A 15,426-nucleotide genomic window follows, 5' to 3' on the forward strand; every position below is an offset into this window, starting at 1 on the left:
TATGAACATGAAAAAGTCTCAAATCTATAGGATTAAGGATTAATTCTACCAAATAAACAATAAATTAGACTAGGTTCAAATTAGTATGAATAAAAAAATTCATTTTCTTGATGATAAGGTTAACCTTTTTCACATGAGGCCAAAATTGTATTTCTTTGCTCAAAAATTTATTAGATTTTAAATTTTATTATTTGCATGGACTCTTTGGCGCAATATTCATACTTTTTCTTCTCTAATTCTAAAGAAGATTTAATTAGTTCTGCAATAATTAGGATATATATAGATATCACATGCATGGGATCCACACAACTGAGTTTATCATTTTTAATGCGGTAACAAAATTAAAACTGGTGTCTGTTACCTAAAACAAACCGAGTGACATGCATTGACTATTGGTGCACAAATGAGATGACCAAATATGAATTTTAGTAACCGTGCAAATTACCTGTTCGACGTATCAAATTAAATGTGGTGTCGTGTGTATCCAAATTATAATATATGGTGCAAATTGTTGTACCTGCACAAGTAATAACATACATAGAACATGATATCATGAGCATGCATGTTTTGATCAGGCAATATATGAAGATATAAAAGAGGCTGTTGTGAAAGTGCTTTGCCAGTTGCCCGAAGGAAGTGATAAGGAGGAGGAATTTAAGACACAACTTCGAATACGTCCAGGTCTAGGGCCCAGGTATCAAAATATCATACAACTTGTAAGTTATTTCTATGAAGTAGGTCCAAGAAAAAATAGATTCACAAGAAAGACTAAAACATTATTCCTACACGCTGCTCTCTGCTATGAATATGCACCAACGGAAACCTTGCAAAATATACTACTGGTATAGTGTTTTTCTATACTTCATATGTTTAACATCAGTTACAATGTTATTTCAATTTGAGAAACTTATGTTTGGTTTATTGATTCCATAGATGAAGGCGATGGAAATGATTGGCACACATACTACAAAATACTAAGGGGAACTTGTGAAGGATTGAGTTACCTTCATAATCACCCTTCAGGTCCAGTTCTCCATTTGGGTTTAAAACCTGAGAACATTTTGCTAACTGGTAGCATGGTCCCTAAAATTGGAGATTTTGGGATGTCCACGATTTTTGGTTACCGAAGTACCAAGTTCGAAGAGTTTCTTGGTGCAAGTTATCGGTAAGTTCAATTTGAATCCATGTGAACTCATAGAAATATATGACTAAATAATTAAACTTTCATTGGTTTGAACAATATACTCCCCCAATCCATCTTAATTGTCGCTGAATCGGATGTATCTACAAATGCTTTAGTGCTAGATACTCCCTCCTTCTCATATTAAGTGTCACAAAAACATAAAAATCTAGCATCCTCCTCCTCCTCGTCTCTTCTCTCCGGTCACGTGCCATGGCCTTCCCTTAGCGCTGCCCCTTCCACACCGGAGCAGCAGCTGCCACGGGCGCCGAAGCACCGGCAACAGCAGCTTTTGCGGGAGCAAAGCTGCTAGGAGAGCCGGACACCGGAGCAGCTGCTGCTTTCCCCAGCGCTGGTGCCGGGCGGGGGCGGCGGAGGGCACGACATGGGGCGGCGGCGGAGCTATGTTGTGCGCCTCCCATCTGACCAGCCATATGCTGCACGAGAGCATATGCCGACCCGTCATATGCTGCATGGGCGCACGGGCGCGAGCAGCAGCCGCGGTGGCCGCGCACGAGCGCGAGCAGCAGCTGTGCCGGCCGCCCACGGGCACGAGCAGCGGCGAGGCTGCCATGCTGCAGGGCGGGGGCGGTGGAGGCAGATCCGGGCCGTGCTGCAACATTCCCGCCGGATCCGGTGCCGGACGGGGGCGCTGGAGGCCGATGTGCCCGGATCCGGCGTGGGGCACGGCGGAGGGCATCCCGGGGAGGGAGCGCGGCGTCGGGATGGCATGGGGAGGCCGGCGGTGGAGGTAAGGTCGGGACGTCCTACACGCAGGGGTGTGGGTGTTTTTTTTTATTTGACCACACATGTTTTTTCTATTCTGAAGAAGAGAGGGATTTTTTGTAAAAAAAAAAAGTATCTCTAACGACGTCAAGCGTGAACAGTTATGCCACATCATCATTTGCGGGACCTATCAGCCATATTTTCATCACACCGTCCAAAGCCGTCAACTAGTTTTTTTGCAAATAAAAAATAAAAATAAAATCGCAGCATTAGTGCTTTTGGCACAATTCGGTAGAACTGTGGTTTCTGCAATCCTAGTTTTTAATGTCGATGTTTTTTTAATTCACTCCACATTATTGTGTGTGTTGGAGAAGAAAAAAAAGTAAAATTCTGTGACCATCAATGAAACTAAGAAAGCAACATTTCTGAACTTTCTGCGTGCAGCCCGAAAAACTGAAGGTATGAAAATTTACACATAAGCTTACGTACGTTTCCACAAGAGTGAGTTGCTGGTTCTAACTCATAAAGAATTTGTTCTTGCGTTTCCATGGGAGTTTTGGGGGAGAAAGATGAGTGTCATAGTCATATGCCTCCTTTCTCCGCGTAGCTAAGCTCGACAAGGGAAGCGTAGGCTCCATCCTTTATCTGCATCAGTTGGTCATGCCTCCCTTTCTCCGTGATCGTCCCGCTCTGGACCATGCAAATGATGTCGGCCCCTCTTACCGTCAACAGGCGATGTGCCACCACCAAGGTCGTCCTCCCAACCATCACCCGGTCCAGCGCCTCCTGCACCACACGCTCCGACTCCGCATCCAAAGAGCTTGTCGCCTCGTCTAGGAGGAGCACCTTGGGGTCCTTGACGACGGCCCTCGCGATGGCGACGCGCTGCTTCTGCCCACCTGATAGCTGGATCCCCCTCTCGCCGACTACTGTGTCGTAGCCGTCAGGCAGCCCGGAGATGAAAGGGTGTGCGTTGGCAGCTTCGGCAGCGGCGACGATCTCTTCTTCAGATGCCTCCCCCTGCTTTCCATAGGCTATATTGGCGCGGATGGTGTCGTTGAACAGCACTGGCTCTTGCGCCACAAGCCCGATCTGCTGCCGAAGCCAGCTAACTTTAAGGGTCCCAAGCTCCACAGAGTCAAAAAGGATCTTTCCTGAAGTTGGGTCGTAGAACCTCTCGAGGAGCGCGATTGCAGTGGACTTGCCACCACCACTCTCTCCAACAAGGGCAGCCGTCTGTTAAGATCCATATTTCACCAAATTAATTAATAATGTTTCGTACCAGCTAGCAAAATATTTTTTTAGAGAAAAACTAGCAACATATGGTAATGTGAAAAGAACACTAATCTCATTTACTTGTATGAGTTGAGATGGAAAGTAATTAACCACCTTTCCAGAAGGAATGCTCGCGGTTAGATCATTCAAGATTTGAACATTTGGGCGTAAGGGGTAGCTGAAGCATACATTCTGGAACTCAATGTCGCCCCTCGCACTTGCAATCACCATACCCTCCTCACTGCTGGAATCTATCTTGGATTTACGGTCAAGAATTTCAAATAAAGAGATGGCCGATGCATTAGCCTTGGCGCCATCCGCACCTGATGCGCTACCTCGTGAGATCGAACCAGAAGCCAAAACTAATACAAAGAACACCTGAAAGTAACCAACGAATCCGTTAACCTGCAGCCCCCATTCAGAACGGTTAACACTGCGACTAATAACGAAATAAAACAACTGCTCGAACCCGAAATACTTCAGGAAATGTTGCTGTTCCTTCCTGAACAAACTTTGCACCAACGTAGAAGCAGAGAGCGTATGCAAGGTAGAATACAAGGAATGTGAAGCCAAAGCCCATGCCACCAACAACACCTTCCCTCATTCCTTGTCTAGTCGGAGATTCACATTTCTTCTCATAGGCATCCATCACCTTCTGCTCAGCACAAAGGGAAGCCACAGTTCTGATGCCTCCAACCGCATCACACGCTACTTGGCTTGCTTCCTCATACTTTAACTGCATCGTCCCACTAATTACCAGTTAGATAAAAGTAATGTCCATGTGACGTATGCTTGTATAAACATTAATCATTCTGTTGGTGTTAGGAATAGTTTTGAGGTGAATAAGCAATAGTAATTGCTTGTTTGGAGCATGTACGCACCTTTGCATTTTTATGGCGACCTTGCAGGAACTTTGTTTGAGCATAGGTTTGGAAACCAAAAAAAGGAATCACCACAGTGATAATCAAAGCCAACTTCCAGTTTGCCATCATAGCTATTGTGAATCCTGACATGATGGTTGATACAGTCTGGATATTAAGTGCTAAATTGTCTCCAACAAGTCGCTTCACATTTTGAGCATCAGTCGATAGCTTAGCACCTAATGCTCCACTAGAACAAAAGTTGAAAGTTGTATAAGAAAATATGTTGCCAAGTATAGTTTCTCACATTTTTTTCTTAAAAATTGTCTGATGGATTAATTCTTAGTAATGATGAATTTAAAAAGAACATTGCTCAAGTTAGCTAGCTGGCATACATAAATGTTCCAAATACACATATTTGTTGTTCTTACACAAGATTATTCAGAAGGAATTTTTGCACTGCAAGACAAATCATCCATGTATAAGGATTCTTGTTAGGCATTTGTGATTCTTAGTGTTAGTTTTTTCATATAGAGATGCCGTATTAAATATTTTTAAAGTACAAGTTTAATCAGAAAATTGTATATGCCACAGTTGATGTTTTTGAATCATACGCGATGTGAATTTGGTCTAAGGCATGGTTTTCACTTTCAGTGAGATTTCAATGAAATGCACTGGATTTCATTAATTTCAGCAGACACTGAAATTTTTATGTTTCGGCCAAAATATTTTGGCAATTTCAGTAGTACACAGGAATTCAAATATTTTTCAAAATGTAAAAACTTTAACTGAATTCAAGTCAATATTTCAGCACTTTGGCTGAAATGCAAACCGAAATCAGTGAATTTCACTGAATTTCGATGATTTTGGTAGGTGCTAAATTTTCTTGAAACTGAAATTGAAAACCATGGTCTAAGCGCTTAAGAGCATACATCAACCAGGACAACCGTATTATACCTATAAATACTTTTTCAAAAATGTACACGAATTGTGAGGGAAAACATAGATTTTTGACAAACATCATGATACCAAAAAGGCTAAATGTTTAATAAAAAATAGGCTAAATGCAGACCTTGAGTGTTGAGGCTCATCAAACCAGCTAATGTCCTGGTGCATGACACTTTGGAATGTCAGCGACCGTATGCGCTCCACAAGCTTCCCGCCTGCTAACCCAAACAGGAAGTACTCTAATGGAACCAGAACAAGTGTGGAAATACCTAGTATGACAAACATGCCTGCCAAGAACCTCGAGCCCTTCAGTAGTTTTGCTGGTGGCTCATAAAATGTCTTTAATGCACTTGAAATCAATATGCCATATACTGGACAAATTAATCCGTGGATTACTGCAGTTATAGAACCAAGAGCAAGAACAAAAGCCTCTGGTTTGTTTAGATAGAAGAGTCGACCGATTGGAGCTTTCTTTTTACCACTAGATATTTTATCTATAGTTTCCTCTAGGTCCTGACCATTCCTGAATTCCATGGTATCACACAGGCCAAACGGAGCAGGGAAAGGATGCCTACCACTTTGCCCAAAGGATGAGCCTTTACTAGTTGACCTCCTAAATGAGCTACCTTGGATTCCTGGTTTTCTACTGATAGACATATAGTCAAAATTGTTTTTCATCATAACATCCGGGTTTACACCAGAGGCTTCTACTTCTTGCATAGTCTCTTGCAGATGAATCAGCTGAGAATAAGCACCTTCAGGTTTCATTACCAGTTGTACATGTGAACCTGCTCGAAATTCACACATCAAGTAGCAGGTCATCTACATACCATTTGTTGATCAAGGTGCTGAATGAAAATGGGAACGTATATTGATCGTAATAACATCTTATATTATGAGACAAAGGGAAGACTTTTTTGGAGTGTTGAAAGGGTGTATTCTGGTCATCACTCAACTAGTAAATTGAATGCTACCCTATGCGTTGATTACTGATCACAAACAACATTTTTATGTAGTTATTTTAGGACAACTTCAATTTATCTAGTTATGTTTTTTTTAAAGAGCAAAAATGTGAAAGTGCCTTACATTATTTACAGTTATGTAACAAGTCATCTACATACTCCCTCCATCCGGTGAAGAATGTACATATAGAAATTTTAGGACAAATTATGGAGTTAAGTAAAAAGTGCATTGGAAAGGTGCAAGATACTATCTCTTTCCTCTTTAATTACCCAACCCCCAATGAGCTAAGTGCGTGTAGAAATTAAGAAGACCATGTGTAGATTGCCATTGGTCTTGATTACCATGTGATGAGAGAGAAGTATTTTTTTCTACTTTAAGGTGCATTGGAAAGCTAGAAGTACACTTTTTGTGGACAAATTTTGAAGCCAAATGTACACTCTTTACCGGACGGAGGGAGTAGACTCGTAGGACCTACAGAAGTTCTGTATACAAAAAATCATGTATTAATAGAAATAAGTAGGTGGGTATTCTATAATTTCGGCAAATGAGTTGTCAGTTTTCAAATGCATTACTCCCTCCATTTACTTATACAAGACCACTAATATACATTTCGCATCTATACAAGGCCACCAACACTAATCAAGGCAAAATTAACAATATTTTCTCGTACTAGCAACCTGTTTAATACTTGCATGCATGCAATCATAATGACAGTCAGCTACTTCCTCCACTTAGTTTCCTTGCATGCATGCGTCATATTAATGATCCCAGAAAATGAAAAAATAGCTGAGTTGCAAAGTAAGCATTAAATTTTACATTGATACTTGTAATCTGAGTCTGTGGCCTTGTATATAAAAATGGAGGGAATACCTTGTTCCACAATATTCCCATGTTGTAGGACGCATATGACATCAGCATTCTTTATTGTGCTTAAACGATGTGCGACGATGATTGTAGTCCTTTCTAGCATTATGATGTCCAAAGCATCTTGAACAATCCTCTCAGATTCCATATCCAATGCGCTGGTTGCTTCATCAAGTAACAATATTCTAGGGTTTTTAATAATTGCTCTAGCAATTGCAATTCTTTGCTTCTGCCCTCCAGATAGTTGAGTTCCACGTTCCCCAACCATTGTCTCGAGACCCTGCAATGTTTCAAAATATATAGTTCTAAGTAACAACGTGCGAGATAGCAACAGAATTAATATTATTGATGTTTTAATTATGCATTGTACATTTGGCAATTTAGCAATGAAGTTTTCTGCGTTTGCAAACTCGATTGCTCTTTTGATCTCAGCAAGAGTAAGACCATCCTTCCCGTAGGCAATATTTTCCCTGATCGTACTTGAAAACAACACTGGTTCTTGGCTGACAAGACCAATGTTTCCTCTTATCCACCCAAGATTCATTCTTCTAATGTCAACTCCATCGATCAAGACTTCCCCAGACAGTGGATCGTAGAATCTCTCCACCAAACTAACTACAGTTGATTTCCCACCGCCGCTCCCTCCAACTAGGGCCATTGTTGTGCCGCTTCGTACTCGTAAGGAGAATCCATTCAATACCAAATGATCAGGCCTGGTAGGATAGCTAAGATACACATCCTTAAGTTCAACATCACCCTTAATGTCTTCCAGTATGATACCTTTTTTGTCATATACATCAATATCTGGTTCTCTTTCTATTGTCTTGAAGATTCTATATGCTGCTCCTTGCCCTCCTGCAAAAGCAGTTATTGATGATGTTGCTAGACTTAAGGACCTGCAGAAGATGCATAACTCAAGTCAGAAACCAAAAGATCTTGAAAAAAGAGATGGAAGTTTCTATTTAGCACACTAGTTGATACCATACAAACATGAAGATGGCAAATTATGATTGCCATTAAGCATTTTCCTTGATATGGTATCTACTCATACTAATGCAACATTAAAAATATAACCAATGCCACGGAGAAAATGAGAAAAGATAACTAAAAGGAGCATTAGCACCTAGTTTTGGTAGGTACCTGACAAAGCGAGGAGAACATGTCAAACACTAGGACCAAGATGGAATTGTCTGGTTCTTAGACTAGACGGATTAAGGAGCAGCCGAACGAGGAGCTGACTCAGGCATGGAGGGAAGCCAATACGACTAGAAGATTGCAGGGGTTGCGCTAAGCCAAGTTAGACATACAACGGGATCCCTCCCGAGGAACTAGGGATTCATATCTCAAAATAGCCGACTCAAGTTTCTTGTGTATTGTGCTTTAAGTCGGGCCCCCATGGAGTGTGTTTCAGTGTATCACCCCTGGCGCTGCGGGTACATGTTGGCTTGTTCGTGTCCGAAAACCGTGTATGTAAGGGGGGAAATTTATTGATTGCCTTATTGAGAAATCCTGGAGATAAAGTGTAGGAAAAAGGAACATGGCAATTGAAGATCGGTTTAGCAAAGCCAGCCTTGGCAAAATGTTGGAGCAGAGGGTAGTGGAAACAATGCTCAATTGGTACCTACGGGCATTCATGCCATTAGGAGCATCAGTGGCTGCCGATGGTGATGAGGGATATGGAGCCGAACAATTCCACGATAGAGAAAGAGTGGATGAGAGATACAAAGAACAAGCACACGAGGAGACCTGTAGCTAAATAACATATACGAGAACCTTGAGCGAAAGTGTTGAGTCAGGTGGCACGTGAGGATGACCCTCGAAGGTGACGAGTTCACCCATAGCAATCCGAGGTGCGGTGAAAGAAAATCTGAAAGTTTTATCACACATTGATGTTCTAATGTTTGTTCGATATGTAAAGTTTGAAGTTCATATGTTGTTTCATTTTAGAGAAACGAAAAAAGAGAAATCTTCTTGTTGTAAGTTAGTTGGAGAGTACGAATCTCAAAGCAAGGCTGGAGGATTGAGGATAAGAGGTTCCATGTAGCCTGAGCTACAAAGGAACTTTGTGAAACCTATGTCATCGGTTTGTCATGCAAGGACGTGAATGTGCTGGCGTTGGCCACATGAAGCTCGTCAATTATGTCGAGGGATGGTCTAGTGATGACACCATCCCCACAAGAGACCACATTCTAAGGCGGTCGGTCCTTTAATCATGGCCAAGTTGAAACCAAGAAGCATGCCCACCCAGTTGAAATAGAGTTCCTAGACCAATTCCTTTGTCTGTGGGAGCTACATCAGCCAGTTGTTCTGACGACGACTCCAGACGAGATCGACGGTTGTTGACGCCGGATGGCTGCTACTCGGCCGCCTTCGCTTATGACATCCAGTTCGCGCCAAGAATCAGCCAACCTCTCCTTCATCCCACATGAAAGATTAAGGCTGAACCAAAAGTCAAATTCTACCTCTGGTTGCTACTTTAGAACAGGAACCAGACTGCTGATTAACTGATGGTGAGGGGTTGGTTGCATGTCGCTGCTTGCTCTCTGTGTGATCAAAGTGACGGCGACTCATATATCTTTGGACCGCTTCTTTGCCCGAGAGGTTTGGCATGGGTTTAAAAACTCGGACGCCATTGCGGCCATCATTGCTTCATCTTCAACTACTATCAAGGATTGGTGGTGGAAAATGCTTAGGCTTGGAAAGCTTGAGGACGTGCGCAAGCAGGTGACCGCAACGGCCTATGTTGTGTGGAATCTCTGGAAGGAACGCAACCGCCAAACATTTGAGGGGGAAATGTGTTCGTCTGAGACAATTACAGCCATGGAGAGAGATGAGATAGCTTTGTTCTGGGAGGCTGTCTCTTAACTAGCTACTTCTTTATGTTTTTTCTCTCCTGAGTTGGTAGTGCTTCGCTTGCCACTATGTGGTATTGGCATTGTTTGTACCAAACCGTGAGACTTTAGTCCCTCTCCCTTCTATAATAAATTGCCAAAGCCCCAGCACGTTGCCCGTCAAAAAATGTTGTGTTGGGAAATGTTGACTAGTGTTGGTCAATGAGGAACTTGAGGTTGTAGTGCTATATTCATATGATAGAAGGCATGGCCCCAAGTAGGCATGTCATGGAGCGATGTACCGACTTATGTAAGTGATGAGCCCTATACTTAGGTGCCATAATTTCCAGTACAAGAACGGGATTGACCGGGTCACTAGTCCACCCATCAGGCCGCTGGTTCGGTCGGTTCATGCGGAAAACAAACCACCATACGTTAACATGTAAGCTTGTTTGGAGAAAAAATGTATCAGTTGTATGTGGGCACTGATGTATGCCAAACAGCCTTGTAATAAAAAACATGGATGACCCTGTTTTAAGTTTTTCCAGCTAACTTGTCGTGAAATTGACACGGCAAATGTCCTAGAGAAAGGACTTAGTCGTAGGGCCATCGCAACTAGAAAGCTTAAAGGGGTTAATCGGGACAAAGGACACGTGAGATTTTATACTAGTTCGGCCCCTTATGATGAAGGTAAAAGTCTACGTCTAGTCGTGTTGGTATTGCTGGGGTTTCGATTACCAAGAGGCTCAACTCACCCGCTTGATTATCGATCTCTTGTTTCTTCCCTTAAGCCGCCACCGAGTCGTCCCCTTATATACACGGGTTGACGCCTGGTGGCTTACAAAGTCCCGGCCGGCTCATAATCGTGTCCGGCTCGGTGACTTCCTTTACATGCCTTTCTTTACAAGTCTTTCCTTACATATGGCGGTTTACAATATCGGGCCTTAAGCTGCCTTCAGGCCTTTGGGCCCTCTATAAGATTTAACGAATTATCATCTTAATGTTTACTGGGCTTCTTGTGTAACCCGTCATTGGGGTTGACCCGGCCCCTCCTGGGCGGGTCATAACTGATAGTAATATCCCCAACATAACTTGTTAGTCTGGACCAATTTTTTAAATTATGCCTTGTATATATAGTATGACGCCACATCCAAATCCCAAAGAGTTGCACTCCATGATGAATAACTCTATTAGGTATTGCAGTTAAACCACAAGGGCAGGTTCACCGCCGCCCTAACAGCCTAGATCACCTCCCTCTAATGAAGCTTGATGCGGGTGAGGAGATGGCGTCAACGTGTTGAATGAACTTTAACTAGTAGCCAACAAGTACCAAGAACCCACAAACATTGTGTATATAATTCGACATGGATCCACTAGTTATCCTTTTCCTGTACCAAATTGTCGAGATGATGTCTCCAAGGTAGGGGAAGGGCATCCCTCAAATTGGTGGTGGTCTTCTACTCGTGCGATGGTCGGCCTTCTGCTCGTCCGATGGCCGGCCGGTGGTGCTATTGTCCATGAATTGGTGGTGGTGATCTAGATCCGATCGGTCAGATGGTAGTGACTGCAAATTATAATGTGGCGACTATCTATGGCTCCACGACAGCGGTGGTCATCGAAAGGTCTTCGGGATGAGTCACCTCTCCTGATCCGGTGATTGACTTTGGCGGTGAGATACAAATTATGGACAACGGCTTGACGTAGAGGGATGGTTGTGCAATGCCGACAGTCGCATCGCATGTAGCTGTTGGGATCATGAAAAAGTGGCGGCGACAACACATGAGTGATTTCGACGGTGGTGCTACTCGAGCATCTGGTCTCGAGCTCCTAGGCGAAATCCTAGGTCAAACCCGAGTGGTTATACTTGGCAATGGCGATGTTTTTTCTTACGTCGTTACCTTGTTGAAGGCATTACTGGAATATGCTGACCGATTCCTTAGGCTGAAAACCTAGATTATAACCATGTGGTTGGATCCAGTGACAGCGGCACTGATTGTCGATCCCTTCCTTATTGAAGGCGTTGTTGTAGAAGAATCCCGTCGTTCATGTGCTGTAATGAAATAGTTGGTGCGGATGGTCATTGTTATAGTTTGCCGACCACCGATCTGATCGCTTTGAGGCTTTCTTTATCGCCTACACATAGCTTTGGTCTTACATGACTTTGCTAGTTGCCGGTGTTTTTCACGAGTGTGTGAGTTGGTGTTGGTTGTGTGCAACCTAACTATGCAGAGGGCAGGTGTGTGTGCAACCTAACTGTGTGGAGGCCAGGTGTGTGTGCTCATTGTGTTATGTATTTCATTGATGCTTCATTTTGAGCCAATAAAATTCATTCATTGTCAATAAAGGAAATGTCCCCACTACTCGAAGAAGTTCATACAAAATATAAACTCCACCCTGTAATATACTCCCGGTATCCTCCATATGCTCCCACCTAGCTATAATCTCCACCCATCAACTACATCTATAACAAGTTTTAGTTATGTTTAACTATATATTATTAATCGGAATATTACTAGTTGCAAAACAATGTACGAAACTTACAGTGCACCAGAGAAGACAGCCAACATAACATTAATAATAATGCCACCATTATATCCTCCGTCGACTATCAGTTTAGCTCCATACCAAACTGCCAACCCATAAGTGCAAAACAAGGTTCCCGTTACTGGACCTAGTCCAAGCCCAATGACAGCACCTTCTCGTAGAGCACATTCATATGCATTTCTTACGAACTTATTATATGTAGTTATAGCTTGATTCTCACCATTGAATGAAACAACCTTCAAAGCATAGTAAGATAATAAGAAAATAGTGACACCAAGAATCAATAACAAAAACAATAATCTATTTATATTTGGTTTATTCCCCAAATAAGCACCAGAACACAAAGGCAACCGTTTCCTTTCACAAAATATTGGCGTCCAAATTAGCCATGTGAGTTTAGGCCAACTTTGGCTCAAGAAATAACTTAGATAGTCCCCCCAAAAGATGGAACCTTCCCAAAATGTTTGCATCGAACCAAACATTGGGCAAATTTGGTAGGAAAATCATTGGCTCTCATGGTCATGAGAACCAAACTAAGTAGACTCACCGTTCTAATGGTCCCAATAGTTTGCTCAACAATGTCTGCAGCATCAACATAATTTGCTTGCATTTGGGTAGAGAGATTCGTTTGTATCCTTGATACAATAAAACCGGCCACAACTACTGGAGGAATGCTTGAGAGCATAACAAGTGTCAAGAGCCATCCTCTCACAAATGCAATAATGAAGCCTCCAAAAAAAGTAGACAGGAGCTGTATGTACTTGCCAATCTAAGAGAATAAATGCATAGCAAAGTGTTAAATAAAATAGAACTATAGTTATTATGAGATATATACATACACACATAAATTTATTTGTTTTTTAAGGCTACCCAAAGTGGGAGTAACATAAGTGGTACTCCCTCCATTCCAAATTACTCGTCGTGGTTTTAGTTCAAAGTAATTTGGAACGGAGGGAATAGATGGTCTGGCAACTAATAATGAGGAAGGTGAAACTTGTGGTAACATTAATATGTTAATGTAACATCCCCCATATCATTGCATAGTTGGGTAATATATGCGGATAAGAATGCTTTTCATTCTGATGTGTAGAAACAAACCATTTATCCAGCAGGCCGTGAGTAAATTAATACTGTACGTATTTTTTTCATCCTTTTCAATTACTCGTCTTTTCTAGAGAGCTAGTTTCCAGTTAGCGAACATACTGTTAGGTTAGAGCACAAAAGACTGTAAGATCATTGTACTATATTCTATGGCAAGAAATCAACAAGCTTTACCATATTGATCATAGACATCTGTAATCTTAGTGACACAATGAATAATGGGGCCTTTTTATGTACAAGTTTAGCCCAAACAGCTAACCTTTTCTCCAATGGCATCTTGAACGAGGAATGTGTCTCCACACATCCTCTCAACAACTTGTCCCGTGCTCATTTCCTTGTCGAAAAATGCAATGTTCTGTCTAAGGATCGCCTTGAGATACTGAGCTCTGATTCGTGCTGCCTGTCTTTCTCCAGTAATTGTCCAACATGACACCTCTATTGAAACATCAAATTAGTCGACCGAGAAAAGACTTTTCAAGTAATACCCATAAACTTTTCTCTGGATGGCCTCAAACTTAGGCTTGTATTTCATTTTTAAGTATTGGACATATATATTATTGCTAATTGTCAAAACCCTAAATTAGAATACAAAAGCAATTTTCTGTCGAGAAAGATATCTTAATTTTATTGCACATGAAAGCCACTCACGAAGTGCTGAAACAAGTCCTGCTCCAATACCCAGATAAACAAAGTTAATGATGATCCGAAAAACAAGAATGACCTGATTAGAAAATGGAAAAACCGCTCCAACAACAGCGCCCAGCTCTAGGAAACTAATCTGAAGCTGAACAGAGGGGGCGGCGGGATTTGCTGACGGCTCGAACCAGGGGAGTCAGCCTTGCTGACCCCTTGCCGACCCTGTGCAGCACGTCTGAGTCCGGCGAAAAAGATACGCGCACGCACCTTGCTGACCCTGTGCAGCACGTCTGAGTCCGGCGAAAAGCCGGCGGAGCTGAAGGCGTTGACGACGTCGCCGAAGATGTGGGTCATGACCGGCCGCGCCATCCCGTTGGCCACCGCGGCCACCGTGCCCACCGCCATCAGCGCCACGTCCGTCCTGTCCGCGAATGCGAACAACCGGTACAGCGGCACGCGCGCCGCCGGCGCCTCACGTCTAGCTCTCTCCCCTCCTCCCATGGCTCCCAACTCTTACTATCGTCTCGGTTGTTGGGAGGTGCAGACGTGCAGTAGCTTTGAGGAGCTGGCTACCTGTATAAGCTTGGTCAACTCTCATGGCCGAGATTATAGAAATAATCATCGAATTAAAAAACGTGCATGACAGTGGTGTGTTAACGGGAAACCAACTACTCTCTCCGTCTAGACGTACAAGGCTGCTTGTAAGGCTAGCCATAGTGGGAGTAACTTAGATAGTAACTTAACATATTCCAAGACAATTTTGCTTATGTGGCAACTATTTAATGAGGAAAGAGGTGATTGTGGTAACATAATATGTTACTATAACATAGCGCTTCCCAAGACAAAATGAGTCTATGAGCTAATAAATGAAGCAATCTATGACACTAGTACTATATTACTTTGCACTATGGAGATAGTAACTTAGACTAGTAACATATTTTGTCTCGGGAAGCGCTATATTATAGTAACATATTATGTTACCACAATCACCTCTTTCCTCATTAAATAGTTGCCACATAAGCAAAATTGTCTTGGGATAGAGAGTAGTTGGTTTCCCGTTAACACACCACTGTCATGCATGTTTTTTAATTCGATGATTATTTCTATAATCTCGGCCATGAGAGTTGACCAAGCTTATACAAGTAGCCAGCTCCTCAAAGCTACTGCACGTCTGCACCACTATGACCAGCCTAATGGATAGTATCATATCTTAGTATCATGCACATGATACTAAGCTATAATACTACCTCAGTAATGCACAGTATTATATACTAGTATCATAGATAACCTTATTTATTGCCATGCATGACACATATTAGCATAACATTTAATGTGATACAGTATCATGATATGATACTCAACACTCTCTTTCCTCATTTAATTCTATGCCACCTCAACAAAATAGTCTAGTTGGCATGCATGATACTAGCTATGATACTACCATTACGACCAGTCTAAGTCATTTTAGGTTGTGCATCGTGACCAAGGCGGAGAGGAA

General features: G+C 42.4%; 1 protein-coding gene across 1 annotated transcript; it reads right to left on the reverse strand.

Moving 5' to 3' along the window:
- Positions 1-2,322: 2,322 nt before the first annotated feature.
- LOC119300398 (ABC transporter B family member 5-like) lies at positions 2,323-14,429 on the reverse strand. Its single transcript, XM_037577372.1, has 12 exons — positions 14,196-14,429; positions 13,941-14,118; positions 13,552-13,727; positions 12,739-12,960; positions 12,189-12,427; positions 7,187-7,712; positions 6,823-7,096; positions 5,114-5,777; positions 4,063-4,291; positions 3,651-3,917; positions 3,296-3,559; positions 2,323-3,142 (listed from the first exon to the last, which is right to left on the reverse strand). The coding sequence occupies exons 1-12, from the start codon at positions 14,427-14,429 to the stop codon at positions 2,489-2,491; spliced, it is 3,927 nt and encodes a 1,308-aa protein (XP_037433269.1). The 3' UTR covers positions 2,323-2,488.
- Positions 14,430-15,426: the final 997 nt, after the last annotated feature.

This window comes from Triticum dicoccoides, chromosome 5A (assembly GCF_002162155.2).
Source record: "Triticum dicoccoides isolate Atlit2015 ecotype Zavitan chromosome 5A, WEW_v2.0, whole genome shotgun sequence".
NCBI classification, from domain to species: domain Eukaryota; kingdom Viridiplantae; phylum Streptophyta; class Magnoliopsida; order Poales; family Poaceae; genus Triticum; species Triticum dicoccoides.